This window comes from Capra hircus, chromosome 12 (assembly GCF_001704415.2).
Source record: "Capra hircus breed San Clemente chromosome 12, ASM170441v1, whole genome shotgun sequence".
Lineage (NCBI taxonomy): Eukaryota > Metazoa > Chordata > Mammalia > Artiodactyla > Bovidae > Capra > Capra hircus.
The window spans coordinates 52,471,045-52,498,336 of NC_030819.1; the positions used below are offsets into that span (position 1 = coordinate 52,471,045).

Here is a 27,292-nt window from a genome sequence, read left to right on the forward strand (position 1 = left end):
GTGTCCTGCTGGGCAACTCCCCAGGACCCCCTCTGAGGACAGCCCTGCCCCTCAGCCTGCTCCTCCCTCCATGGGTGCCCTCCTGCGTCGTTGGTGCCACCCTCTGAATCCACACCCCCAGCCCATGAGCATAAGCCCCTCTTTCAGTCCAGCCAAATTCTGAAAGAGATGGGAATACCAGACCACCTGACCTGCCTCTTGAGAAACCTGTATGCAGGTCAGGAAGCAACAGTTAGAACTGGACATGGAACAACAGACTGGTTCCAAATAGGAAAAGGAGTACGTCAAGGCTGTATATTGTCACCCTGCTTATTTAACTTCTATGCAGAGTACATCATGAGAAACGCTGGACCGGAAGAAACACAAGCTGGAATCAAGATTGCCGGGAGAAATATCAATAACCTCAGATATGCAGATGACACCACCCTTATGGCAGAAAGTGAAGAGGAGCTAAAAAGCCTCTTGATGAAAGTGAAAGAGGAGAGTGGAAAAGTCGGCTTAAAGCTCAACATTCAGAAAACGAAGATCATGGCATCCGGTCCCATCATTTCATGGAAAATAGATGGGGAAACAGTGGAAACAGTGTCAGACTTTATTTTTGTGGGCTCCAAAATCACTGCAGATGGTGACTTCAGCCATGAAATTAAAAGACACTTACTCCTTGGAAGAAAAGTTATGACCAACCTAGACAGTATATTCAAAAGCAGAGACATTACTTTGCCAACAAAGGTCCATCTAGTCAAGGCTATGGTTTTCCTGTGGTCATGTATGGATGTGAGATTTGGACTGTGAAGAAGGCTGAGCGCCGAAGAATTGATGCTTTTGAACTGTGTTGTTGGAGAAGACTCTTGAGAGTCCCTTGGACTGCAAGGAGATCCAACCAGTCCATTCTGAAGGAGATCAACCCAAGGGTTTCTTTGGAAGGAATGATGCTAAAGCTGAAGCTCCAGTACTTTGGCCACCTCATGCGAAGAGTTGACTCATTGGAAAAGACTCTGATGCTGGGAGGGATTGGGGGCAGGAGGAGAAGGGGACAACCGAGGATGAGATGGCTGGATGGCATCACGGACTCCATGGATGTGAGTTTGAGTGAAGATGGACAGGGAGGCCTGGTGTGCTGCGATTCATGGGGTCACAGAGTCGGACACGACTGAGCGACTGAACTGAACTGAAAGGAGGTGGGGACAGGTGGGTGTTCAGATATAGAGTCAGTGGCAACCTCTGTGGGGACCTCTTCCTGGTGACAGCCACAGCAACAGTGAGCCTTTGCTGACTTTCCCGAGCTGTTAGTTAGGGAGGGAGATTCCCTAATTTCCCCACTGGCCTGGCTCAGTGAACATGGCTGGCCGAGCCTCTTTGGGGAAGGGCCGGCAGCTGCCTCCTGCCCCTGGGAACCAGAACGGGCCTTCTCACTCAGGTTTAGCTTCTCCGGTCTCTTTTCAACGTTTGGGGCTTTTCCCCAAGCCGAGGGGCTCCTCTGTTCCCTCGGAGACCTCTCTTCCACACTTACCCAGCAGTCTGACCAGGTCATTAATGGTGACATTTTGCTGAAAAGAAATCTACTGGCATCCAGGCAGGGAATGAGTTGTAAATCCCAGAAAGCTTCCTAGACACTTACTCTCCACTTAAAATATGCTACACACACAGACGCATACACACACACACACACACATATACATTCACACATGCATACACACACACACACACAAACACACAACCACCCACACCCACCCCATATACTATACACACCCAAACACTAAACACCCACTCATACACTCACACTACATACACACTCACACTACACACCCCTACCACCCACACCCACACCCACCACACACATACCCACATACTATGCACACTCATACATTCACACGACACACATACTCTACACACCCACATACACTCACCTATACACCATACATACATACGTAATACACCCACAACCCACACACACACCAGGCAACACACACACACTCAAATGCATTACTACAGTCAGTTTGACAAATTAACTTTAATATACAGATACAAAACAACAAATATAGATTCACAGCATTTACAAGAAATCATTCAAATAGCATTGTAAATAAAATTTTTTTTACAAAAAACTTCAGAGAAAGTACATACTTGTCGTACAAGCAATCTTATACAACACACGTCAGCTGACAATAGCTACGTCATCAGTTGGGAAGCTGTCACTTGACCTTGACAGATAACATCGTCCTGATGTTAACGAGTTGGAATTGAAGGAACAGGGCCTGGAAAGCCTTGAAAAGTAAGTAAGTCAGACATGATGGATGTTGATATTTACAAAAAAAAAAAAAAAATAGACCAATTGTTAAATCACAGTTACAGTATCTTCTAAATAAATTTGTGCCGGATACCTAATAAACAACAAAGAAGGTAATGTTAAGTTTGTCGTCACTAATGTGCGTCCAGTGTTCCAAGTTCCGGGTTTTTTCCAAGATCAGATGTTTTCTACATGTTATTTTCAGAGTCTCTTCAATTCCACCTTTGTTGCATACATCCTGAGAACAGCATTAGCCAGGTGACATTTTAACAGGAAGACAATTTGTAGGTTAAGATTATTATGGGGACAACTTTGGGGCAGTCTGAGCTTGTCGTGTGCCCAGCATCCCTGGCCAGGAAGCCACATTGATCCATAATTGTTGGCACTCAGTGGTGAGGGACACGTTTGTTTCTCTTCTCCCAGACTTCCCTGGCTCAGGTGGTTGGGCTGCGTGTCCCAGCTGGGTAACCGAGTTGATTTGCGTCGAGAACCAGCAGGCTGGGCTTGTAGAGATTCCCAACTGATAAAGTGCTGGGTTGTGGCTTCTACCGAACATTTCTGTTGTGAAACAGGTTTTGGATTAAATGCACTTTTGCTCTGTGTCTAGACAGCAGCGATGTAGGATCTGGGAGATTTTCTGAACAGGCATGGAGCTCAGCCTCTGTAGTATGAATAAAAAGGCATGGCAAAATTCAGAAGTGGGGTGGGGGTGGGCAGATGGGGGATGACGACAGAGATGTTTCCAATAACATCAGGTCCGCTGGATGGGGAGACGGGTGAAGATCAGATCAGCTGAGAACAAACACACAAGTCCCAGGAAAAGGCTGGCAAATCACGGCTGCTTCTTCCAGTTTCCAAGCCAAAGACAAGGATGGTACTTCTCCAGAGCTTTAGAGATATCCCGCTTTATGATAGCTCACAACCTATTGAAAGACCGTTCTACATTTTAGGCTTCATCAAAACGGAGAACACTGCTTCGGACCTGAGGCCATTTCCCAGGTCTTTCAACAAAGTTAGCAGAGACTTTAACTTGAGTAACAGAGTAAGTGAAATTTATCACAATGTTATTCTATCTTTCTGGCGGGCAGGTCCACCCATATTATGCAGTGTAGGGTTAAAGAGAGAAAAAACGGCAGGACAGAGAGAGTGAGATTTCCAGAGAAGTCCATACACAATCTGGACAGGAGGCTGTTTGTTTTGATTACCTTTTTCTCCAAGTGGGATGCACAAGGAATCAAGAAGGAAGTTTGGCAAATGTGAAAACTGTACCCCGGCCTATCTATTCTGCAGGCATCTGCTAATAAACCCAAGGCAGACACACAGATTTAAAGAGGTCAAAGGATGCTACATCCTTTTAAACGTATTTTAGTGATTTTTCAGATCACCTGGAAACCCAAGCAGGAGTCATCTGGGATGGACATCTGACCAAGCGGCCGCTGCTTGTACAGAGAGGCTGGGGGGGGTGGGGAGTGAGCAGCCTGGGGCACTCATGGCTCCTTCATCTGGAAGCCCCAGGGGAAGGAAGAGAGGGGAGCAGGGAGTCGGGGATCGGCCGGGAGACAGACCAGGGCTGCCAACAGCACCTCCATCCCTTGGTCCCCGTGCTCTGGGGGTGGGGGAGCTGGGGGAACTGGGGGAGGTCAGGGGAGATGAGGGCCCGCTGGGTGCTTCTGCACTGGAGCCAAGTCCTCACTGGAAATGTAACATGAGCAACTGATTTGCCTTACTTCCTCAAAGTAATTCTCTTTTATTAAAAAAACAAACAACCAAGCAACCTAACCGTCCACAACTGCCATATACACACACAACTCTGTTTAGCACAGAGCGCCTACACTTTCTTCTGGGGGCCCCACGAGAAGAATATATTATGCCTTGTTAGTAAAAAAAGGTCAGTTATATAAATGCAACTAGAATGGAGACATCTATTCAAAAAGGAAACACACACACACACGAGGAGCCACAGCACCTCCCGGGAAGCCCCCTCACAGAAGGGGCCTTCATCCGGGATCAGGGGCCCAAGGTGCCCAGAGGGAGCACCTCCCTGGGGGGCAGCTCTGGGACTACACCTGGAGGCTCAGGTATCCCCTGTTAGGACAGCACAGGTGTGCTGATGCTCAAGCAGGGGCCTGGTAGAAAAGAGGGACTTCCGTGCTTTCAGCATCACAGGGAGATCCTCAAGCAGACAACGCCAGGGCCTGACTGGACCCCCGCCTGGAAGAGGACGGGCGGCTCTCCTCCCGGCACCTTTACGAGTATTTTCATCAAAATTTACGAGACAAAGGCAGGGGGGTGACTGCTGACAGGTGTCTGCCACGTGGCCCTCGCTGGAGAAGACTGCTCTCTCTGGACCTGTTCAGGTCTCTTTCAAAAGAAACACATCTTCAGAAACCTGTCGACGTGGGCATCACCACACTGCTGGCACTACTGCTTGGGTTCATGTGACAAACGGAGGAACGTGGGGGAAGCGGGCCCCTGGAGTCCCCTGCATTCGCAGCAGCAGAAGGGCCGTCTGTGTCACTGTTGCTGCATCAGGAAGGACAGACGGACAGGCACTGGGTGTTTTTTGAGCTGCTGCGTCTGCATGTTCACTTTATCGTCAAACTAAGGGGAATGGGTTTTCTGTTGCAAATGTATGTGTGTGAGCAGGTTTGTGGGTTCTGCCCAGGCGATGGCACTCGGGAGGGGACTTGTGTACACAGGGAGCAGCGGGTCCCCCTCCCTGAAAGCCTCGGTGTCTCTGGGGCACACAGGTCTGTGCACCTCGGACCCTGGACTGCATGCAGACGCCGTCCTGGTCTCCCCACCACCAAACATGGAAGAGGTGGATTCAGAAGACGCCAGGCACCCCAGGACCCCTGCGAGGCTGCAACACCCTTTCCCTCCCACTAGAGGAGAGGGACAGCCCCAGCACCGCCCGCCCCTTCAAGACGGGAAGGCCAGTGACCGAACCCCCCTCCTCCTGCTCCTCCGGGAGCACAGCACCCTCGGTCCAAGCCTGGACCAGCTCGTCATCAGCGATGCTCCTGGGGCCCCGCCCAGCGTAACTTCGGAACCTGAGCGGGCAGCTGGGCCTCTCCTTCCCCAGGCGGGGCCAGGTCCTGTCCTCGGCTGGAGTGGGGCCCCAGGGAGGCCTCTCAGCACCGGGTCCCCGGGCCCCGGCCCCATCACTTCCTGAAGGGGGCGAGCTTGTTGAAAGTGTGCCAGAAGAGCGACGGCTTCCTCTTGGGCTCGGCCAGGGCGAACACCTGCTGCTGCGGCAGGCTGCTGGGCACGGTGACGTGGCGCTGGTGAACCGGCCGCAGGCTCTGGAGCGGGGGGGCCGTGGGGCAGCCGCCGTAGCCTGGGGCAGGGGTGCAGAGGGACAGCCACTCAGCTCACAGGTCAGCCCAAAGGGAAGAGCGCCCCGCACTCCCCGGCCGACCTCTAGTCACATTTACCAAGAGGACCCCAACGGCCGCCCAACAAACCCACTCGGATGCTGCGTGCTGGACACAGATGGCCTCCCCGAGGCCTCACCTAAACCCCGTCCCCCGACGGCCCCGGGAGGCCCCGAGGCCGGGAAGGAACCGGAAGCCCGGCACTGGCGGGGCAGGAAGTGGACGCTGCCTGGGGGGAGCGGCGGGGAGGCGCACCGCCGGCTGGAGGGGTTACTGGGTTTCTCTGAGCCTCGGTTTTCCAGTCTCGGAGACAGGGGGTACAGTGCCCACCGGTTGGGAGTCGGGGGTGGGTTATGAGAGTTGGGTGAACGCAAGTAACTTGCTTAGAATTGGTGGCACCGACGCCTCATCAAAATAACCAGAACTGTTCCTTTAGAGCCGGCATTTTAAACCTGCGCACCGGTGGTCCGAAGTGAAGTGAAGTCAAAGTCACTCAGTCGTGTCTGACTCTTTGCGACCCAGTGGACGATACAGTCCATGGTATTCTCCAGGCCCAAATAATGGAGTGGATAGCCGTTCCCTTCTCCAGGGGATCTTCCCAAACCAGGGATCAAACCCAGGTCGCATACCAGCTGAGCCACAAGGGAAGCCCAGGAACACTGGAGTGGGTAGCCTATCCCTTCTCCAGGGGATCTTCCCCACCCAGGAATCTAACCAGGATCTCCTGCCTTGCAGGCGGATTCTTTACCAACTGAGCTGAGGGGTAATAAATCAGCTAAAGACCACAAGCTGACTGTGATGGTCAGCAGGAGAGGAGGACAGAGCAGGGGCTCTGGAAGGCGGGCTCTGTCCACAGGCTCCCCTTGTCCCCCAGCAGGAGAGAGAGAATGACAGAGGGAACTCAGGGAAGGGGCACAACGGGCGACCGGGAACCCTTAGCGCTCCTCCCAGCTGGCTGCCCTGTGGAGAATCCCTCTCTTGCCACCCATGCCCCTGCACAAGGCCTCCGCCCCAAGTTAAGCCATCTTACAGACGCCTCTGCACACGGGAGCATGCACTGAAGTCCGTTCAGAACCAATGCGGGTGGTTTTAAACCGTTCGTTGCTTTCATCTGTCCTTTTAACTCACACTTGTCTCCTCCACTCAGAGTGGGTCACACGTCACAACCTCGGGGATTTCTCCCCACTTTAATTCCAACACTGACACACACTGAGGAGACGAAACCGTCTGCGAAACTCACCTTTTGACTTTCCGTGTGCTGCCTTTTGAGCATTTAACATGGCGAGTTTCTTCTGATTTTCTGAAATTTCCATTCCTGGATTTAGACACAAATGTGGTATGTATTCAAAACTCATGAAGACATTTCAGGATATAACCTGCACCAAACCCACGTTAACCCTGAGGTCCTCTCTACAACCAAAGCAGAGAGCCTCAACTGTTAAGGAGGCAGAAGGGGCCGAAGAGGGCAGACAAGGAGGAGGGCTATCATCTGGATGGCCACACCACCATTTCCCACGCTGGGACCCCGTGCAGAGCAACCACTTGTGTAAACCCAGATGGACAGACACACAGGGCCTCCCTCACTGTCCCCCCACAAGGAGGGTGCTGGGGGAGGCCAAGCCACCGGACCTGTGAAAGCTTGGCTTCACCCCAAGCAGAGGTGACATCTGAGCCAGGGGTGCTGGCTCCTGCACCCCTACTGCAGACCACATGGACAAGGGCCAAGGGCAAGACTGAGCGGGGCCGGGTGGCTGTGCTGTTCTGGGCAGGCTCTCCACCCTGAAGCCAGAGACCTGAGCTCTGCCTGGGCAGCTGGCCGGCCTGGACCCACTGCCGGGACCCCCTCTACCTTCTGCAAAGGTAGAATGCCCTGGGCCTTGGCCCCTCAACACAACTGACCCCTGTCCTGACAGGCCCTAGGGTCCCCTCCAGGCTCCAGACCCTAGACCCGCCCGGCCCTCCACCTCCTTTCCGCTCTCCACACCTGCCTGGTTCACGAGGCCAGGATGAATCCAAGCAGGAGACACCGGACATACGTGACAGGCTAGGCAAGGCCGGGTTGCCTATCTCACCCCACACGTGCCTGGGCCACAGGCCTGCCAGCCCCTGGAGGACACATTCGCTCCTCCCCCTCATCTGCTCGTCTACCCATCCCTGTCCCCCAAGCCCCAGCTATAGGGAAGCATGGCTGTGCCGAGAGGGGTACAGTCAGGCCTGTCTGAGGCAGAGCTGAGAAGCAATCACTGCTCTGCCTGACTGGTGAGGCCTGGGAGGCCTCCCATGGGTGAGAGTCTCTGTGGTGGACTCGTGTAAGTCAGGGGAGGCCGCTGAAGCCCCTCCTGGTTTCCAGGCAAGCTCCCCTCACAGCAGGGCCAACCTCAGCCCCTGAGGTCTGGGGGCCATGGGCTGCAGATGCCACCCTACACCCCACTGTCTCCGGGGCCCAGGCCTTGTCTCCATATGGCCATCTGTGTTCAGACCCCTGCCATGCCCAGGGGTGGCTCTGGGCTGGGCTTGGAGACCTGGGTGTAGGCAGGTGGGGCGTCGTAAATACCAGGCCTGGCAGCTCCAGCCTTGGGGAGTAGGAGCTGAAAGACAGGAGGGGGCTGGGCAGGAAGCAAGGCTGCCTTAGCGGCCCTGAGCTCTGGGGCGGGGAGGCGGCTGCTGGGCCCGGACAGACCGGGCAGCAAGGTGGATGCACCGTGTGTGATGTGCAGAGCAGAGCCAGAGAGCAGACATCAGGCTCCCTGTGGGGGTTGTTGGGGGGTGGGGGGGAGGCGGTGTGGGTAGTGTTAAACTCCACCAGCCATGCTCTAGGCTAAGAGTGGGCAGGGCCCTGGGCCTCAATTTCCTCATCTGTGAGACAACCACTGGACCCACAGCACCTTGCCCGGTCGGTCCCGTCAGTAAGTTCAGGAACACGAGGACCTGCAGGTGGCTCCCGGCCTCCTCCCCGTGGGGGTGAGCAGGGCCCCAGGCTCACCCAGCGCCCGGTCCTCCTGCACCCGCCGGCGCTCGTCCCTGAAGGCCTGCAGCCACCGCGCCTTGTCCTCGGGCTTCCTAGCACAGAACAGGTGCACCTCGTCGCCCGTGTGGCTGGCCAGCCTGAAGGCGTTCCTGAGGCCCAGCCCGCGGGCACCGTCGCGGCCGTCTTCCAGGTCCACCAGCTCGACGGCGTCTGTGTCGGTGCGGCCGCGGTAGTAGAGCACGTCCCTGCGCAGCAGGTCCTTCTTGCAGAACACCAGCTGGTGGTCGAACAGGAAGAAGGTGCGCTGCTGGCTCCTGCCCTGCCTCGTGACGCTGGTCAGCTCCCCGGAGTGGATCAGCTCCGAGCTGCGCTCCAAGAGGTCCTGGCCCTGGGGGCAGGGGTGCAAGCACGTCCGAGGTCACCTGGAGGGAGGTCTCCTCCAGGTGCCGGGGGTACAGGGGGACCCTGGCAGGAACCCTCTGCAGGCGGCCAGGTACATGGGGCCCACTTGTGGGGCAGGCCCCCAAAGGCCAGTCAGATCTCACTGACAGCCTCCTCAGGTGGGGAATTTATCTTTTAGACTCCATGAGAAAATGTGAGCGAGTCCGTGTACCACCTAAGGGGTCCCCTCTATCAGAGAGACCTGGTGAAAAATGCTAGGTGGAGGGACCCCACCGGGAGCCGAAAGGGCGGCAGGCCTGGACAGGCCCTGAGAGCACAGGGGTCCCCTGTGGCCGGACACTTAGGCTGCAGGCAGGGAGCTTCTAAGTCAGTCAGACAGCAGCTCCCCGCATAACCAGCTCAGGGCCCCGGAGACAAAAGGCCAGATGGCACGATGCCAGCAAGAAACTGGTAAGCTTCGGACAACAAACAATCCCCGAGACGTCAGAGTGCAAGGGCAGGAAGAAAAACACACTTCTGTAGTATTCAGGTTGGATCTAACCCAACATAACTTTACGCTATTTGCTATGATACTGGCCTTTAACATTTTATTCTTCCTTGATCCCAGTTATACACAGTATTTTTGGAGGCAAAGGATCCTGACTGTGAAATACTAGCCTGCAGGGATTCTGTGCCCCAGCTTCCTCACTCACGGAACAGGAGGCTGAGACCCAGGGACTGTGAGCACCTTAAAACAGTATTTCTCTCCAGCGCTCACTGCTGTCACCCGCTTTAGTTAAAAAAGTTCCACTTCCTCACTGCTTGGGGAGAGTGAGTTCTGACAGCTGATCAGAGGCGGGACGCCCCCTGCTGGATCTCATAGCCGTCTGCACGTCACGGGCTTGTCCTTAGTGATGGCCAGGGGCCCATTCTGCTCCCTCACCTTTCTGTGCCTCGGCTTCCCCATCTGATAAATGGGGTAATAATAGTTCCACCTCCCCAGGACTGTTGAGAGGGTTAAACGAGTTCATGTATTTAAACGGCTTAGACCAGAGCCAGGCATGTGTGAATCCAGTACAAGTACAAGCTCTAGCTGCTGTCACTGTTCTTTTTATAAATAAAAGCGTGCATGTATGTGTGTGTGTGCATGTGTGTGTGCGCATGCTGGACCACCACTCAGGCTGTCTCACACGGTCCTCACCAGCCCTGCAGGTGACACCTCTCCCGCCTGCCCCTCGCCTTACAGATGGAGCATCCCTCTCGTCCAGGTCATAGGGGACGTGCACTCCCACCTCCACACAGCCTGCTGCTCTGTGAGCGCGCTCCAGCCGCCCTCATGGAGCCCACCATCAGGCAGGAGGGAAAAAGGATGCACCCAATAAACTGATTATTGGGTACTCTGAAGACGCTCTTCAGGGTACTTCCCAGTGGAGGTGGAGGGTCAAGCATTTGACTGCTAACTTCAACAGCGTGAATCAAAACATCACACCATGGAAGCGAAGAGCAGAGGGAACCTATCACAGGTTGTAAAGTGTGTCATCGCACCAGGGGACCACAGGTGGGGGGTGAAGGGGGGTTCGGTGCTGAGGGCAGTGGGCTCCAACTTACCTCCCAGCCCACGATGGACACCTGCCATCGCGCAATCTTGTCTATGCTTTCCAGCTTGCGTTTCCGCTCATTGATCAGGCAGGCAACATTCTTCATGGCCTCGTATGCCGCCTTTATATTTTCGTAATCACTGCAAAGTAAGCGGTTAATTTTAACCATGTAACAGCCGAGGACACATGAAGCAACACGCTCCACCCTTGATTGTATACTGACAGCCTAGACAAGATGGCCTCTGAACAACAGCCACTGTTCCTCCATGAGTAGGCTACAGTCCGCGTAGGCTAAGGGAGCCGACCAGATGTCAGCAGAGTTTTCTGGAATAAGAATGTCATCAATCGTTTCCCAGAAACCACAGTGAATGAAAGCAAAGGCCACAAGAACTAAGTTTTAGTCACAGTGATGAGGGGTGATTTTCATTAACAAAGAAGGGACAGGCCTCTGTTTTGGCTCCGGTCCACACAGAGCTAGTTTTCTCTGTAAAGTTCTGTGACGGTCACCACTCATTCCAGGAGTGATTGGCTGAGCCTCGTCTTACATGGGAGGACATGAGTGAGTTGTGTAAATGCTGACCGACATTTCCTGTGTCTGAGTACCTTCATTTCTGGTGCTTTCCACACACTGCGGTCAAACAAAACTGCCACGTCCCCCTGCCCAGCAGCCCCTCAGACCCTGGAGACATCGGGAAAACAGAGGCTCTGGTCTGTACACAGGCTGCAGGAGAGCCAGCCTGGGGCCAGAAAGGTTTACATGCAGCTCTTGTTCTGCATTGACACTTCCAGTTCAGTTCAGGCACTCAGTCCTGTCGACTCCTTGTGACCCCATGGACTGCAGCCCACCAGGCCTCCCTGCCCATCACCAACACTTTGGGGATGTAGAAAGCAGTCGCCTGGCTAAGAGCTAAGTCTTTCCCCCAGCACTTTCCTGTGTCTTCCAGGACAGCACAGCCCCAGGGTCTCGGGTGGACTGGACTGCAGTCCTTCACAACCGGGAAAAAGCCCTGGGAGCAGATTCTGCTGTTTACCAAACACTCCCCACCCCACTGAAGCTCCAATACTTTGGTCACCTGATGCAAAGAGCTGACTCACTGGAAAAGACCCTGATGCTGGGAAAGACTGAAAGCAAAAGGAGAAGGGGGCGGCAGAGAATGAGATGGTTGGATGGCATCATGGACAATGGACAAGAATTTAAGCAAACTCCTGGAGATACTGGAGGACAAGGAACCTGGCGCGATGCAGTTCCTCTGTTCGCAGAGTCAGACATGACTTAGCAAATGAACAACAACCTCACCTCCATCTCCAGGCAGATCAGACCCCACTCTCTTCAGACAGAAGCAGAGGAGAAAAGAACCACCAAGTGGCACACAGGGGTTGCCAAAATAATGGGAGTAAACCTCCCAGAGAGGGCTCCAGCAATAAGGAAAAGTATGCAAAATTACTGTTTTCTACAATTTTTTTTGTATAATTCCAGAAAAGAGACAGAATGTAATGGTCTTTTAAAATATTTTGGTTTGTTTTACTTCAGATGAGGAAATGGCTTTTTGTCGTTTCCTTTAAAATGATTTTTTTTTGATGAAACAAAGTATGCAAATGCTTCTCAGTGAAAAATGCCCTTAAAAAGAGAAAAATTAAGTGCTGAAGGGCGATGAGTGCACCCCTGGTATAGCTTTCCCATCTTTCAAGATGTTCTGCTTCCTAAGTTGCATTTTTATTTTTTCTGGTTCCTCATCATGACGTCTTTTTATTCTCTTCAAAAAGATTTCTTCAAATTTGTGACTTGCCTGACTTTGCTATTTTTTTTATTGAAGTTTTCTGATTTTCCCATCAGGAAAAAAAAAAAAAAAACAAGCTTCTTTTTAATTTTTTTCAACAAACTCCTTTCTCTTGGTCCTTTCATCTTGATTCTTTTAAACTAACATCATTGTCTGGGCATGTCATTAAGCGACCCTGCTCTTCCCTTCTACCTTCCATCTAATTGTGAAAAGCCCCCTTTCCCAGGCCCATCTCTCTGCAGGAGTCCAGCGGCCGAGGACAGAAGAATGAGCCGTCCCCAAACCCTGCAGGGCGGGCGCTCCCAACCCTGCAGGGCGGGCGCTCCCTGGAGAATCTGACTGCTCTCAGGGCAATAGACAGATGTTAAGCAGAGTTGGTGGTCTGCTGCAGCAAATTCCTCCAGGCACTCTCCTCTCCTGGCTCCCTCTTCCCAACGGACCCCTGTCCTTCGGAGGGCGGCAGGCGGAGGGAAGGCCTTGTGCTATGACACAGATGTCAGGGACAAGGTTTGGTTTTCATAAACACAGAAGCATTACCCTAAAATACTGCTGGACGACAGCTGCATCCCCACTGGCCCTCAGCTGTAGGCTGCTGAAAACTGATCGAGGGATCATTGCTGTAAGCAAAGGGCGCCAAGCAACCAGGCCTATGGGGGAGACCCTCATCCACGTCCCAGAGCTGACCGAATGGATGACAGCTGACATCCAATCACAGCAAGATCAGACACGGTTCTGTACACGTGGGAAAACGAAAGCTGCTATTCGAAAGCAAAGGATACTTTGGGGGGTCCTTCAGGAGAATTCACAAATAAGCCCCAAAGGGAGGTGGAGCATTCAGTAACCACAACCAGAAGCCCTGTGCTCAGAGCCAGAGGGACAGGGTGGGCGGGCTGGGGACGGAGCAAGCACCGCACTGCACCAGAACGGGGTGGGAGCCCTGCAGGACCTCAGGAAGCCGTGGCCCCTACTCAACACGCCCTGGGAACTGCCTGCTCCTTCAGGGATCCTGTGTGTCCTCCCCCTGTATAACGGTACTCTGCTTCCACGAGGTAGTAACAGTGTGACGCAGGCGGCCCTCCGCGTCCAGGTCTCTGCCCCCACCTGTGCTCCGGCGCGGTGTACTTGAGCAGCTCGGCCAGCTGCAGCGGGTACTTGCAGATCTTCTGCACGGGCGTCAGCAGGAAGCCGTCCAGCGCGATGTCGATCATCTGCTGGAGCAACCGGCAGGCCTCGAAAAAGTGCCGGTAGCGGCGCTGCCGCATCAGGCCTGCCAGCTCCGCGCAGGCGCCCGGGTGGTTGTTGCAATACTCCGAGTAGATGGCGAAGCCCTCTTGCTGGGGAGGGCATGGAGCCGCGTCAGCTTGGGAGCTCCGGCCCCGCGAGCGCTGAAAACACCAGTCTCCCCACCCCCATCCCGGACAGGGGAGCCCGTGGCACCCACTCCTCTGTGTGGGAAGGGGTGGAGGGGAGGCTGCGGAGAACACAGCATCCCCCTGCCCCCAAACCGGCCCCTTCCACGGACCCCCAGAGGGTGTGGCGGGGGCACAGTCCTCTCTGGGGGGCGGTGCCCTCCACGTCACCCGGGACAAGGGGGAGACATTGATTTCTGCCCTGGTTGCCTCCTGCCCTCTGGTGGGTTTCTCCCGGTGACCAAGGGGACCGCAGAGCCCTGCCTCAGGGTCAAAGGCCTCCTTCCTGGGCTGCACCTGCTGTCCACGTGCCCACCTCCTCCCCACTGCCCCCCAACCCGGACTCCCTGGGGGGCCCTCCCAGCCACCTCCAAGAACTTACTCCACTAACTCCAAACCCCAGAGAAGTGAGAAAACTTTGAAAAAAATATAGACCTGGGGTATTTAGGTCAAGATGAACCATATAAACTAATCAGCTTAATTTGCAAGTGACGCCTCCATCCTATGGGAAGTTAATCAAACAAAGAAATAAAACAGAAACGGACCCCTCTTCTTCGCAAGAGAAACATTTCTAAATTACTTAACTCAATGTGACGTTATTAATAAGAAGTAAAAGGTGACGTACGTGCTGAAGGAAGCAGGACCCTATTTCACTCAGGTGAGGTTCCTCTTTATTGTACTGCTTCTCAAGGTCTTTCAAGAACTTTCTTTGGAATCTGTAAATGTCTTCAATGTTTCCGAAAATGGTGGCCAGTTGTGCAACCGAGAACATTGCCGTGTGCTTTCGACACTGTCTAATGTAGCCCTACAACACAGGAAAGCAAACTCTTTTTTATGAATCTAGGAATTCACAGAAATTATTTCAACAATACTGCTTTTGAGGGCCCAGAGACATGGTCTTAAGAGTGGGTTTTAAAATATATATATATATACACACAATTTATTTTTTAGTTTTGGCTGTTCTGGGTCTTTGCTGTACAAGCTTTTCTCTAGTTGCGGGGAGTGGGGGCTACTCTCTAGTTGTGGCGTGCAGGCTTCTCATTGCAGTGGCTTCTCTTACAGCCGAGCACAGGCTCCAGGTGTGTGGGCTTCAGCAGTCAAGGTGCAGGGGCTGAGTTGCTCCAAAGCACGTGGGATCTACTCAGAACAGGGAATGAACCCTGCCTGCATTGACAGGCAGATTCTTTACCACTGAGCCACCAGGGAAGCCTTAGAGTCAGCTTTAACTAGAGAAAATTATATTAACCTGAGGGGGTCCCTGATGGGCTAATTATACTTCCACAGCTAAGATGTGCCTTAGATATTTAAAAGACAAAAGGACAAAAGGAAAGAGAAAATGTAAGTGTGGTTGGGTTTATGGAGAAGGAAATGGCAACCCACTCCAGTATTCTTGCCTGGAGAATCCCATGGACAGAGGAGCCTGGTGGGCTGCAGTCCATGGGGTCGCAAAGAGTCGGAGTGACCGGGGTGGACTTAGCACCTCGTGAGCCAGCGGCCGTGCTGAGTGACTTCAAGAAACCACAGAAAGCTTCCAGATTATACTCATGAAACAGGTGGTTTGGTTTCAAACATTAGAGCTCAGAAATTGGTCCTGCCACACTTTCTCTAAACTCCTAAAATGCCCAGGCTTCCATCCTTAACTCCACGTCACAGCCAAAAAGGCCTGCCCAGCACATCGCTGACTGTTCCCTGTCCCAGTCCAGGGCCAAGGATGGCTTCTCCACCGGCACCCACTTTCTGGAGAAAAATGACACAAACCTGGATATCTCCCACCCAAGGCTGCACTGATGACAGCACCGCTAATTCTCTACACCCTGGATGCACGGGGGTAGGAATGGCATTAGAATGGAAAGGCCGTGGAACACCTACAGTTGTCCCCAAGTGGGCACCGTGTAATTGCACCAACTGAACTGACTACAGCAGAACAGACCACAGGCTGCAGGGTGGCAGGTCTGGTTTATACTCCAACCCCCCTTACTCCTGAGCACCTGGGCTTCCTCGTCTGCCCTCGGGGAGCACGGACCAGCCCTGAGTGCTGCGAGGTCAGCTTACCCCGGCGGAGGGGCATGGCGGTGCTCAGCAGTCATCAGCAGGGGCTGTTCCCCTAAAATGAGGCTTTGCTCCCTCAAGCGTAGGTTCCCAGGGAACAAGACACATAAGCCAAAGGCTGGAATCCTTATCTGGGGGTGAAGCCAACCCCACAGAGGGGGCGCACTTGGCCTGCTTCCTGCTGGGCCCCCTCAGCTGACCACAAAATGCAGAGTCTGCATTCATGGCCAGGAGGCTCGAGTGACCAGAGTGGGCACAGGACAGTCTAGCCCACCACTGTACAGAATCCACAAAAACGGGAAATACCATGGGGGGGGGGGGGGGGACTGTTGCCAACGGGATCCCGAACACCGCAGGAAAGAGTTGGGGTGTCACCAGAGGATACTTGTGTCTCTATCTGCGTCTGGGTGAGACGGACCCGTGGGGCTTCAGAGGGGGTCGGGCGGGTCTCAAAGGTGCGCCTCCCAGCACGGTCACTCGCTCTGACCAAGGCTCAGGGTGGCGGGACTGAACCCTGAGGACGGCGAGCCGTCCACACTGCCCAGGGTGGACTAGCACCTCATGAGCCAGCGGCCCTGCTGGGCGAGGTTGGGGGGGTGGGGCGGACAGGGCTCTGGAAACACCGGAGCCGGGAGGGAGGGGCCGCGGGTAAGGGGAGGGGCCACGGAGCAGGGGAGGGGCCGCGGGACCGAGACAGGGACCCGCCGCTGGGGCATCGCCCAAGCCCACCTCGCAGATGTCTCGGAGGTGCTTGATGTACACGCGCTCAGTGTCCATGATCTCCTGGACCACGTTGGCCCGCATCTGCTGCTTGCTCTCGGGGTGCTTGTGGCGGGCCCTACCCGTGTCCTCCTCCTGCTCTTCGCCCGGGCTGCCGCTGGAGCCCTCCGACAGCTCCTCCTGGTTGACGCGCAGCTGCGGCCACACGCGGAGAACAGTCAGTGGGGGCGGCACCGGGCCTGGGTCCCCTGATTTCCACTCCCCAGGACTGTCAGGAGGGCGGCAGGTGCCCAGCCGAGCATCGCAAACGCAGCAGCGACACCAGCTGCCTACCTGACCCCCGTGGACACTGCTCCACCACCCACCCTGACCGCAGAGAGGTCTGGTTCAGTGGGTGATAAGGAAAGAGTGTCCTGGCACTGCCCCTGCCCCGCCCCGCCACCGGAAACAGGACACTCACCCGTACAAAGCTGGCCGGGAACCATGCCTCCCTGTCTGCGCTGCGGCCCCACCACCAGTCCTTGTGCGAAGCCTCCAGGACCTGGATGACGTCCCCCGCCTTGAAGCCCAGCTCCTGTTCGTCCATGGTCACGTGGTCCCACAGGGCCTCCGCGCAGACCACGCTGCCATCGCCGATCAGCTAGAATGGAGAGGTGGGCACTCAGCACCGAGCCGGGGGACCCTGAGCACCCCCGCCCCCAAGCGCCCACATGGATGATGCTCAAGCACCTGATGTCACAGGACACAACGGGGGAAAGAACCAGGGGGGCACCCTCACGTGCTCTTAAAGGAACCCCTGAGCCCACTCAATCCATAAGTCAGTCACCCAACAAGTGAGACTGACTGGACTGTTCACTCCCCCAGGGGGTTTCTGAGCCTCTAAACCGTCTTCCCAAGGCTAGAGGGGCTGCTGCAAAGACTTCTGTAAAAAAGTGCTAACGACGCAGAGGAGGAGAAAGAAGCCCGGAGAAAGTCGTGCTTCACTTCTGTTCTGCCACCCTAGCAGGTCGCTCAGCCTCTTAGTTTCCAAGTGTTTGCCAAAACGTGGGCAGTAACTAACGCTCGCTGCCCACAAGGGCTGTGAGACCTTTATAGAGGTAGGCAGGGCACTACCTGGACCAAGAAGCCCTCTCCAGGTGTCATGACAGCCTGCTGACTGGGAGGGACAGCTTTGGTCATCGGCAACACTTAATCACACAAATCGCCCTTGAAAATGCCTAACTGGAGTTCTCCGTGTTAGAACACTTTCACTAAGAAATAACCAGAGAGACAAGTAGGAGTGGATTCTGGGCCCAGACACACCGGCCACCACTGTGAAATGGACTCCAGTACCTCGTTGATGGCCAGCTGCTCCCCACCCGGCTGCAGGTATCGGGGGTTGGCCCGACACAGGTCCTCGTAGCTGAAGTCCTCCTCGCTGCCGTTGTCGTCCACTAGGGCAGACGGCTCCGCACCTCCATCGGAAGAAACTGAGAGAGAGAGAATGACGGTATGGTTTAAAAGATGCAGCTAATGGCAAAAATAGAAGGACAAAACCTGTGAGCTCTGAGAATGCGCCCTTGTGGGAAAGTTGTCATTTTTTGTCCTACCCAGAGTAAGAAACCATTAGAAAATGTCTACTGAGCTATTATAATCCAAAGATAGCAGCTGACGCTAGGAGGAGCCAGCGCTTCGTGTCCCAGTCGGTGGGAAGGGGACACTTCAGAGACCACTGCAGACGGTGACATGCAGGGTTATTCCCGGAGTCAGGATACTGAGCAAACAACATGTGATGCTGGAAATTTGTGCTCCAAAGTGGATGTAACAGATGCAGTGTTTCTAAATAAGCTTGAGGAGGAAAACAAAGTTGAAATTTGATATACATATATATATATTTTTTTTTTTTAAGTGTCCATTGCCATGTTTTCCTGCAAGGCACAGTGTGTGCTGTTGAATCAGGAGGTGCTGAGGGTATCCTAAGTGGAGCCCAGCAGCTGGGCTTCTTAGTCGTCCACACAGCAAAGGCCAGGGCTCACGTGTCACAATTAAGAGTTACCCAGCACCTTCTGAGGATGGGGGCAGCATTCAGGATGGACCACCTGGCCACTCCTATCTCCTTTCAGGATGGTGGGCTCCTCGCCAAGGCTCATCTGTCACCGAGCGTCCCTGTGAGAAGGACAGGGTCTCCTGGGAGAGGAGCCTGGCTCCTGACTGTGGACACATGTAGCTGCACTTGGGACACCAGGGCCTCGAACAAAGAGGGACTGGAGAGCAAGGGGCCTGGGCAGGGGAGTGATGGGGCCCTGGTGCTGCAGACAGAGACCAGGCGTTAAGAGTCTGAATTCAAGCCTGCCCCTCTCCAGGCAGGGAGCCCAACCAGGCACCCCATCTCCCTGAGCCCCAATCCTTCTCTTATAAACAGTAGTCTCGTTCTTTTTGGAGAATTAGATGAGATAATGTGTGTCAAGTCCGTAGCATCCTTGATTCTAGTTGGGACTCGCTAACAAGAGTCACTGCGGTGAGGACATCCATGTTGGTGTGCTGGGACGTACAAGAGTGACTCGGCCACAGCGTGAAGTGGGTAGGGGGTGTGGGCAGACCACCAGTTGCAGGAGGTGGGTCAACTGAAGCAGGAGGCACCACGGTTCTCCATCAGACAGACGGCTGGCGGGCGGGGAAGGGGTGTGAAATTCAAGGACATGCAGGTCCAGGTAACGAGGGGGCAACAGAAAGGATAAAGTCTACCCGGTTCAGAAAATCCCAGGTCACTGGGAGAATTAATGGGAAAGGGAGGAGCTGCGGTCAGGGCAGAAGGAGAAAGGTTGGCCGGACGGTGATGGCGGAGGGAGAGCCCTAATGATTCTTTCAAGGACCTACCAGCTGGAATTTCCCCTCAGGGACAGGTCTATTTCTAAACTGAAGAAGCTGTTTTTAAAAATGAAATTTTTGGAAATTATTTTTAACTTTTTAAAAGTGAGATATTTCCTATTCCTTACTTTGTACCAAGTCTTTGTGACCTAAGTGCATCTTACATCCCCAGCCCATCCCTCTGGACAGGCCACGTTGCAAGTGCCCTGCAGACACCTGTCTACCCAGGACCGGGCCCCTCCGCTCTGCACACCAGGCCCCAGCTCTCCTCCGCCCTTCCCTCCAGCCCTGCCACTCGCTCAGGGCACACCTCCCAGGGTTCCTGCTGTGTGTGCGCATGTGTGTGTGAGCGCCGTGCGGCCGCCCCTGCCCTGTGCTGTGTCACACTGCTCTGCAGTCTTTTCGGGGGTGTGTCTGGGGGTTGGGGAGAGGACCTGGAGAAGGCAGACACACCTGCTCTAGGCACACGAGTCTCTCAGCAGACACCAGGGAGGCAACGCGAGCCTGCAGCCCGTCTCTAATGGAGCCCTCGGGGAGCTGCCCGACCACAGCGCGGTATTCACAGCTGACTGGGTGGGGGGAACCACGCCACCCCAGTCTGTCGGAGCCCCTTGTCCTCCCCCCTCGTGATCTTAACTGCCTTCAGGATCTTAAAGCCCCTTCTAATTCGACGGCCCTCTGTGCTCCTGTGCTACGGTTCACACGTATCTCAGGGAGTGGGGTTTCTCCAGGGTCTGGGTGGGAGGGGTGGGGGCAGATTCTGATGCTGTCTGCACAGAGCAGGGCTCCTGTCACCCCACACTCCTGCCTTTGTGAGGGTTTCCCTTCTGAGGTCAGAACTTCTTGAGGGAATAGGCGGGGTCTATTCTTGTACCCCAGCACCCAGTGTAACCCCTGGCGTGCAGAAGGCACTCAATAATGAACAGCAGACTGCTGGTGAGGGAACTCAGGCTCCCAGGAGGTTAACTCCTCCTCTGGGGGCACAAGGGTCGGTGGAGGCGGGGTACACACCCAGGTCTCCCTGCCTCCCATCCCCACCACCCTCTCCAGCCACACCCTATGCGGCTCCAGGGCCGACTTCTGGAAACCCCAGAGCAGCGACCAACTGCCTCAGTGCAGATTCCTCTGCAGGGAACCTCCATTCCCTTCCAGTTAAAGGCCCCCCTCCCCCACAGAGCCCACCCTCTCACCAGTGTCGCCTTCTCACCGAGGCCTGTGTGTCACCTGCAGACCCAGGTTCACATGGGGCCTTTCCTGGAGGTTATTATGTGCCACTCTTTCTTGTCTGGTTTTCAGCGGTGATTCTTTATTTAGGGCCGTTTTGCATGTTGTGGACTTACTACTGACTCTCAAAATGCACTTCCGCAAAATTAGGACAGATTAATACATTCTAATAATGAAAGAGGAACCTTAATTAATTAGCTTCCTTCTTTCCTTCCTTTAGTTGTAAAAAACACATAGAATGGGCCATCCTGGACATTTGTAAGTGTACACTTCAGCAGTGTTGACTACATTCACGTGGTTGTGCAACCAACCCCAGAACTTTCTTATCTTGCGAAACTGACACCCTGGCCCCACTGAAGACTGACGCCCCCATTCCCTGGCAATGAGCCTTCCGCCTTGTTTCTGGGCTCTGAACACTTTACACTCCTCCCTGAGTGGAGTCCCACAGTGATTTTGTAGCGGATTTATTCCCTTCAGCACAAGGCCCTCAACGTTCACCCATGTGGTTGCCTGTATCCGATTTCCTTCCACTGCACCTGATACCGAGCTTTCTTCATCCATGCAAACGTCCAGGTGCGTTTGGGGCGCTTCCACCTCTTGAACACGGCTGCGTGAACACCTCCTCCAGGTCCTGCTTTGGATTCTCCTGGATGTGTGTCCGGAGGTGGGATGACAGGGTCGTGCGGAAATTCTACTTAGCTTTCTGAGGTCCCTGCACGCTGTTCCCCATGGTGGCTGTGCTGCTCTATGTCCCACCAGGAGCACTTGGGCTTCCAAGTCTCCAGGTCCTTGCCAGCGGCATCATTTCTTTTGTTGAATAAGTTATTTTTGTTCAGTCGCTCAGTCATGTCTAACTCTCTGCAACCCCATGGACTGCAGCACGCCAGGTTTCCCTGTCTTCACCATCTCCCTGAATTTGCTCAAACTTGTGTCCATTGAGTCGATGATGCCATCTTAACCATCTCATCTTCTGTCATCCCCTTCTCCTGTCTTCAATTTTTCCCAGCATCAGGGTCTTTCCAATGAGTCCGCTCTCTGCATCAGGTGACCAAAGCACTGGAGTTTCAGCTTCAGCATCAGTCCTTCCAATGAATGTTCAGGGTTGTTGAATAAGTAGGTGTGCAAAAGCTGTGTTTGAAAAGGATCTTGTGAATGGTGAGCAAAGACTGTTGCAAACTGAAACGGAAACCTCGACCCCTAAAACAGGAATCTGAGAGGAGACATGCTTGCTCCTCTGTCCACTGTGCCCTCACAGCTGCAGCCATGCCCAGAGGGGACGTCTTTCGGGTCTAAAAGACCTGCACACTCACGACAGCACGCACACCTGCAGGGACAACTCTGGGACAGTGCAGCAATCGTGTGCATTGTTCACGTGCGTAATGTGAACTACCTATGCTTGCTTAGTCATCATGTCAACGTCCCCTGGAAAGGCAGACATTCCAGGACTCCAGCGGCTGCGCTGGGTGGACCACCTCCCCCCTCACCTGCCCATACCTCACACAGTCTCATCCTAAGATTCAGACCCAAATTCTTGCCTCCCCAGGCTCTGCTTTCTTCCTGCATGCGCTGATCTGAGGAAGCCCCATCCACCCTCCAGCGCTGGCCCAGCTCGGCTTCAGGAACATCCAGGAGAGACCACGGTGGCCAAAGCAGACGTGCCTTCATAGTCAGGACTGCTGCAAACTCGGTAGAGACCATGTGAGCTTATAAGTAAATGCCAGCGAAGAGCAGTATCCACGTCTCTCGGGAGGGTGACAACTTCTTTCTGGACCTGGATTTCACGTCTCTGAGGAACAAAACCTGGCAACAGGCCCTCCAGACGAGTTTTCAGGACAGGACATGTCAATACCACCACCGATGGAGAACCTCGGACTATAATACGCGCCAAGGACAAGGCCCTCCCACAGGGCCCCGGTCCGTGTCGCACGGGGAGTTTTTCTCAGGACACAGGTCTCCCCCATCTGGCCTAATTTTGCAGATTTAAGGGCTTTTGCTCAGAGTGACAGAATTTCAAAAGCACAAGAGCTTGCTGGGGTCCCAGCCAGGCCCTGGCCCGAGCGTCCCCGAGACTGCCTTTCTCTTACCTGTCACACAGGGTTGGGGAGGGCAGGTGACAGGTGAGAGGAAGGTAACAGCTGACACAGTGGGAGTCACACCTGGGCACCTGCCATGCGGGCCACATGGGTGTGGACACTCAGCACCCGACGGGCAGAGCACTCTACTGGGGCAGGGGGTGGGGGAGGCTTCCCACTAAAACACAGGTCACTTTGGGAAAATTCCTGCACTTGGAACAACCCATTAAAAACACACATTTCAGGAAACCTGCTGACCCCTCAGGCTTCCTCGGGTTGGAGATAAACTGTTCTCATTTCCCATCTTTCCCATCTGAAGAGCAAAACAGCAAACCTGGGCGGGTGGGCAGGTAGCCTGCGCTCAGAGCCCAGGGTGGACTTGACAGGGTGCTGCTGCTGCTGCTGCTGCTGCTGCAGGGGGCTGGACCACCGGCCACGTCCCTGCACCCAGGGGGGCCCCTGAGCCATGAGATGCCAGAGGGTGCAAGCACGGACACAGGGGGCCTCGATGCCAGAACCACCCTCCCCCTGACCTCAGGGCCACTCCCCCTCAGTCGTCCCCAAACACGCAGGGTCCATGGCTTCCCATCCTGGGCTGGGGGTGGGGGTGAGGGTGGGGAGGGTTCAGAAAAACACAGACTCTGGCGCTGGGCCAGAGAGCCAGGTCCTCCAGGGGGCGGGGGCACGGGGAGGAGCAGGAGGGGGTGTTTGCCAAGAATCTCTTTCCAGAGCTCTCTTTCCAAGCGATTCTGATACCTGGCTGAATTCTAGAACCACGGGCGCCCAAGCTCCACTTCCTCAACCCCAGTGCAGGGACCTGCCCTGGGAGGTGTGCTGTGAGACTCATCTCTGCAGCGAGACAAGCTGGAGGGCAGTGGGTTTGGATCTGGCTGCTTCAACACCTCGGCTTCAGCCACTGTGTGCCAGCGAGTGTTCCCTGCTCTCAGCGAAAAAGGACACGGTCCTTCAGTCCACACTGACCACTCCACCTGGAGCGACACCCCACCCAGAAAGCCCATAAGCTCCCCTTCCTCCTTCCGGGTGCCGAGCTCTCACTCCCTGGTGAGGGGTGAGGCTGGGACTCCTGCCTACATTCGCCACTCCCCCGCCACTGGCCAAGCCCCAGGTGGCAGGAATAGTCTCTGCCTCTCACGTCCTAGAAGCGTATTAGATTTACTCACTTTAAAATGCTCACCGTATTTACCCTGTCCTTATATTTCAGCAGCTTCATTGTAACACCCTCCTGAGCTGTTCTGAGTCTCTCATATCCACCCCTCCTGCCCCAGCGCTGACCTCGAGGGACCAGGAAGCCCGTGCTGGTCAATGTCAGCTCACACCTAGTTACAGGAGACACCCTTCCTGTTCAGGGCTCAACCTGACACCATCAGGACTGTCCCCTTATGCCTCACCTAGACGTTCAAACCATTCCACACATGGGGCAGTGCTCTGTGAGTCTTCTAAACACGTCGATGACAATACAGTCAAAAAGGATAGTTGGCTTGGATGCGCTGCCCTCCACTGATACCCCTTCATGATGCCCATGGGTCTCCTGGAAATGCCCCTCCCAGGACAGAACTTCACATCTGGATTAGACCTGGGGCCTTGCTACCCTTGATGCCCGAGCAATGACAAGGGTCACACCAAAATAGAGCTTCATTTATACCAAAGGCCCCAGAACCTCCCTATTTATACCAGTCACCCCTCAGAACTGACTCCTTAGAAAAGACTCTGATGAGTTGGGAGTTGGTGATGGACAGGGAAGCCTGGTGTGCTGCAGTCTATGGCGTTGCAAAGAGTCAGACATGACTAAGCGACTGAACTGAACTAATACCAAACCCCCAGGTGGCTTGTTCCTATAAAAAGTTTGTTTAGAAAGCTTTGGCTCAAACCACGTGTATTTTTACTTCTCAATTTAAGGGCAAGTCATGCCCTGTGCATCCTCCATGCTCTGTACGCCCCCAGGAGACGCCCTCAGAGTCCTGAGATGGGCAGGCTGGGGTTGAGCCTCTGTGCTCTTGGGGGCCCAGAGGCAGGACAGTCTCAGCTCCTGGTGCAAGCCTGGGTTTAGGCCCTGGGTTCTCCCCTGGGCTGATCCCTTGGCATCTGTCCCCACTCAGCAGGCTGCTGCCACTCCTCTGGCTCAGCTCTGATGGTGGCTGCCCGGGCCTCTGTCTGCGCCCTGCTCCTCCCCCCAGGCGCCCCGGCAGCTCGTGCCCACTGCACCCCTCTCGGCTCCTGGCAGTGCCTTGCAGGCGGGCTGCACCGCCCTGGGAAGGAACCCGGCTGCTTTCACCACATCTCCAGGATAAACTCCGTGTGTACCAGGCCCCACGCTGGAAGCGTCCTGGAACCATCAGTGTCTGTCAACACAAGAGCAAACTATGGCTCCGAGAGGTGAAGGAGCTGCTCCCCAGTCCTGGGGCTGTAATTCAAGTCCTGGTCTGTCTGGCTCCAAAGCAAGCCTGCTGGGCACCTGCCCGGGGCCTCGGCCTCGCTAACCATGGCCACAGGGCAGGCCTGCTGACCACCCGCCCTCCCCACCCGCTCCTGCCAGATCTTTCTCTGGGGGGCCGCCAGGCTGTCCCTCAGGGTCCCCTGCCCACTCAGGGCTCTCATCTGAGACAGAATCCCCCCAGTAAGCAAGCTCTCCACTTGATTCTCTGCTGTTGCATCTGTGGTCATTTCCATCACGTTTACACACATACACACTTAGCATAGCAGGTACATGAGAGACAGTGCTGGGATCACACAGAACCATCGGGAACAGAGATGACCCCAGCAGAGCCCGCACCTTCCTTCTCTTGGCAGCCAGACTCAAAGGCGGGCAGGGCTGGAGCCTGGAGCCCGAGGGCACTTGGGGAGGGAGGGCGCAGACCCCTAGCAGGAGGCCTGGCCGGCTGCACCTCCCAGAGTGTTGGGCTCAGCACAGGGGCTGAACCCAGCTTCTCTTGGCCTCCACACACACACGTGGGAGGGAGGACCGGGCCCTGTGCCCGCCTGGGGTGGAGGAATGCGGGGGGCGGGCTCCATCGCCTGCTGCCTTGGGGTAAACACAGGCGCACCCCCAGCCCAGGAGGCCGGCAGGCAGCCAGCTGTTCTCCACGTAGGACCTGGAGTCACCAGCCACTCAGTGACAAGCACAGCCACTCGGCGGGCAGGCCTGAGCCCTGAACGCAGAAACCACTGGGCCACTTGTTTTTTTTCATTCTGAATTTGCGTCAGTGAAGCCCTCACCACACCCCTGTCTGTGCTCGGCCAGCACTGGGAGCCAATCAAAACAGGGAAGGCCAGCAAGACGCACAGAGTACTCAGTGCAGTGCGGGGAGGCCCACGCTGCCCTCCGGCTGTCACCTGTAATTCCCATTCATTCCAGGGTGAGCGACTGGAATTCACTTAATACAAAAACGGAGACAAGACTCTTTTTTCAAGCTTCCCATTGCACAATGTGTAGGAGTCGGCCAGAATGCTTTCCATGAAGCATTTACTCCTTTAAAAGAATACATGGGTTCCAGGCGATAACCTCCTAGTGTGAGAGAACCACCTTTCTAAGTTCACCTAGGAACTAGTCTAGTGACAACACTCACAAAAACACTGAAAAGCAATAATGGAATAAAGCCCCAAACAATAACCAAGTCCTGGGTAGTAACACTTTTTGCAAACAGTCGACTATTTTTCCAAAATCAATTCATACCATTAAACCTCACACACCCCAAATTAGCAAGGAACACTGTTATGGACCCCAACAACAGTCCCCTGAATAAAGAAGTTTCGTGTAACAGAAGCAAAGCCTAGCACAAGAACCAGATCCATAACTCATAAAGAACAATCCGCGCTTGACTCTTGCTATTTTCTATTTCATACCAGTGGCTGCACAACTCAAACCAGCCTCTGATTTACTGTGTCCACAGCTAGAACTTTTGAAATGAGTTTGAGCAAACTCCAGGAGATAGTGAAGGAAAGGGAAGCCTGGCGTGCTGCAGTCCATGGGGTCACAAAAAGTCAGACATAACTGAGTGAAGAACAACAACAGCTACAACTGCCCTCAGGACCCCAGGTCCAGACAAAAGACTCGCTCACACACAGACAGACAGACAGACAGACAGACAGACAGACACACACACACACACACAGCCTGACAAGAGGCAGCACACAGAGCCCTGCACCTTGCGAGGACAGAGAGGACTCAGCAGCAAGGTCAGTCTGCACACATACCCGGGTGAAGGCTCTCCAGACTCCAGAATCTTGCCATTTCCCCCCTCGCCACCATCCTCGTGTGTGGGAAACAGCCGCGTTCAGAGCAGGGCTGTGGGGTGACTGAGCATCGCGGAGGATCACACAGGCTCTGGCTGCGGAAACGCAGAAAGCGCTTATTCACTGCTGACGCCTCTGCCCGCCTGGCCAGAGCCTCACAGCTCACAGCACCCGCGGGCGGCTGAGCTTGCAGCCCAGACAGGGCGGCGGGGAGGGAAGTCTAAACGCAGGCCAGACGGCCAGCCAGAAACCTATCAGGAGTCCCCGGAGCCTCCGATGCCACTGACAGCAAGGCAAGGCGCCTGCTGCTTTTCATTATAACCCAGAAGCC

At 54.8% G+C, this 27,292-nt stretch overlaps 1 protein-coding gene across 3 annotated transcripts in view; it reads right to left on the bottom strand.

Moving 5' to 3' along the window:
* Positions 1,993-27,292, bottom strand: part of SPATA13 (spermatogenesis associated 13) — a 106,785-nt gene continuing 81,485 nt past the window's right edge. For 2 of the 3 annotated variants that reach the window (XM_018056562.1, XM_018056563.1), the window contains exons 5-13: positions 17,900-18,036; positions 17,028-17,207; positions 16,577-16,762; positions 14,424-14,603; positions 13,491-13,723; positions 10,622-10,751; positions 8,648-9,020; positions 6,905-6,979; positions 1,993-5,627 (exon numbers count right to left, since the gene is read on the bottom strand). In XM_018056562.1, the coding sequence (XP_017912051.1) occupies positions 5,452-5,627; positions 6,905-6,979; positions 8,648-9,020; positions 10,622-10,751; positions 13,491-13,723; positions 14,424-14,603; positions 16,577-16,762; positions 17,028-17,207; positions 17,900-18,036 (1,670 nt within the window). In that variant the 3' untranslated portion in view covers positions 1,993-5,451. Of the gene's footprint in view, positions 5,628-6,904; positions 6,980-8,647; positions 9,021-10,621; positions 10,752-13,490; positions 13,724-14,423; positions 14,604-16,576; positions 16,763-17,027; positions 17,208-17,899; positions 18,037-26,922; positions 27,107-27,292 lie in introns of those variants that run through there. The other variant, XM_018056564.1, reaches the window with a different exon arrangement.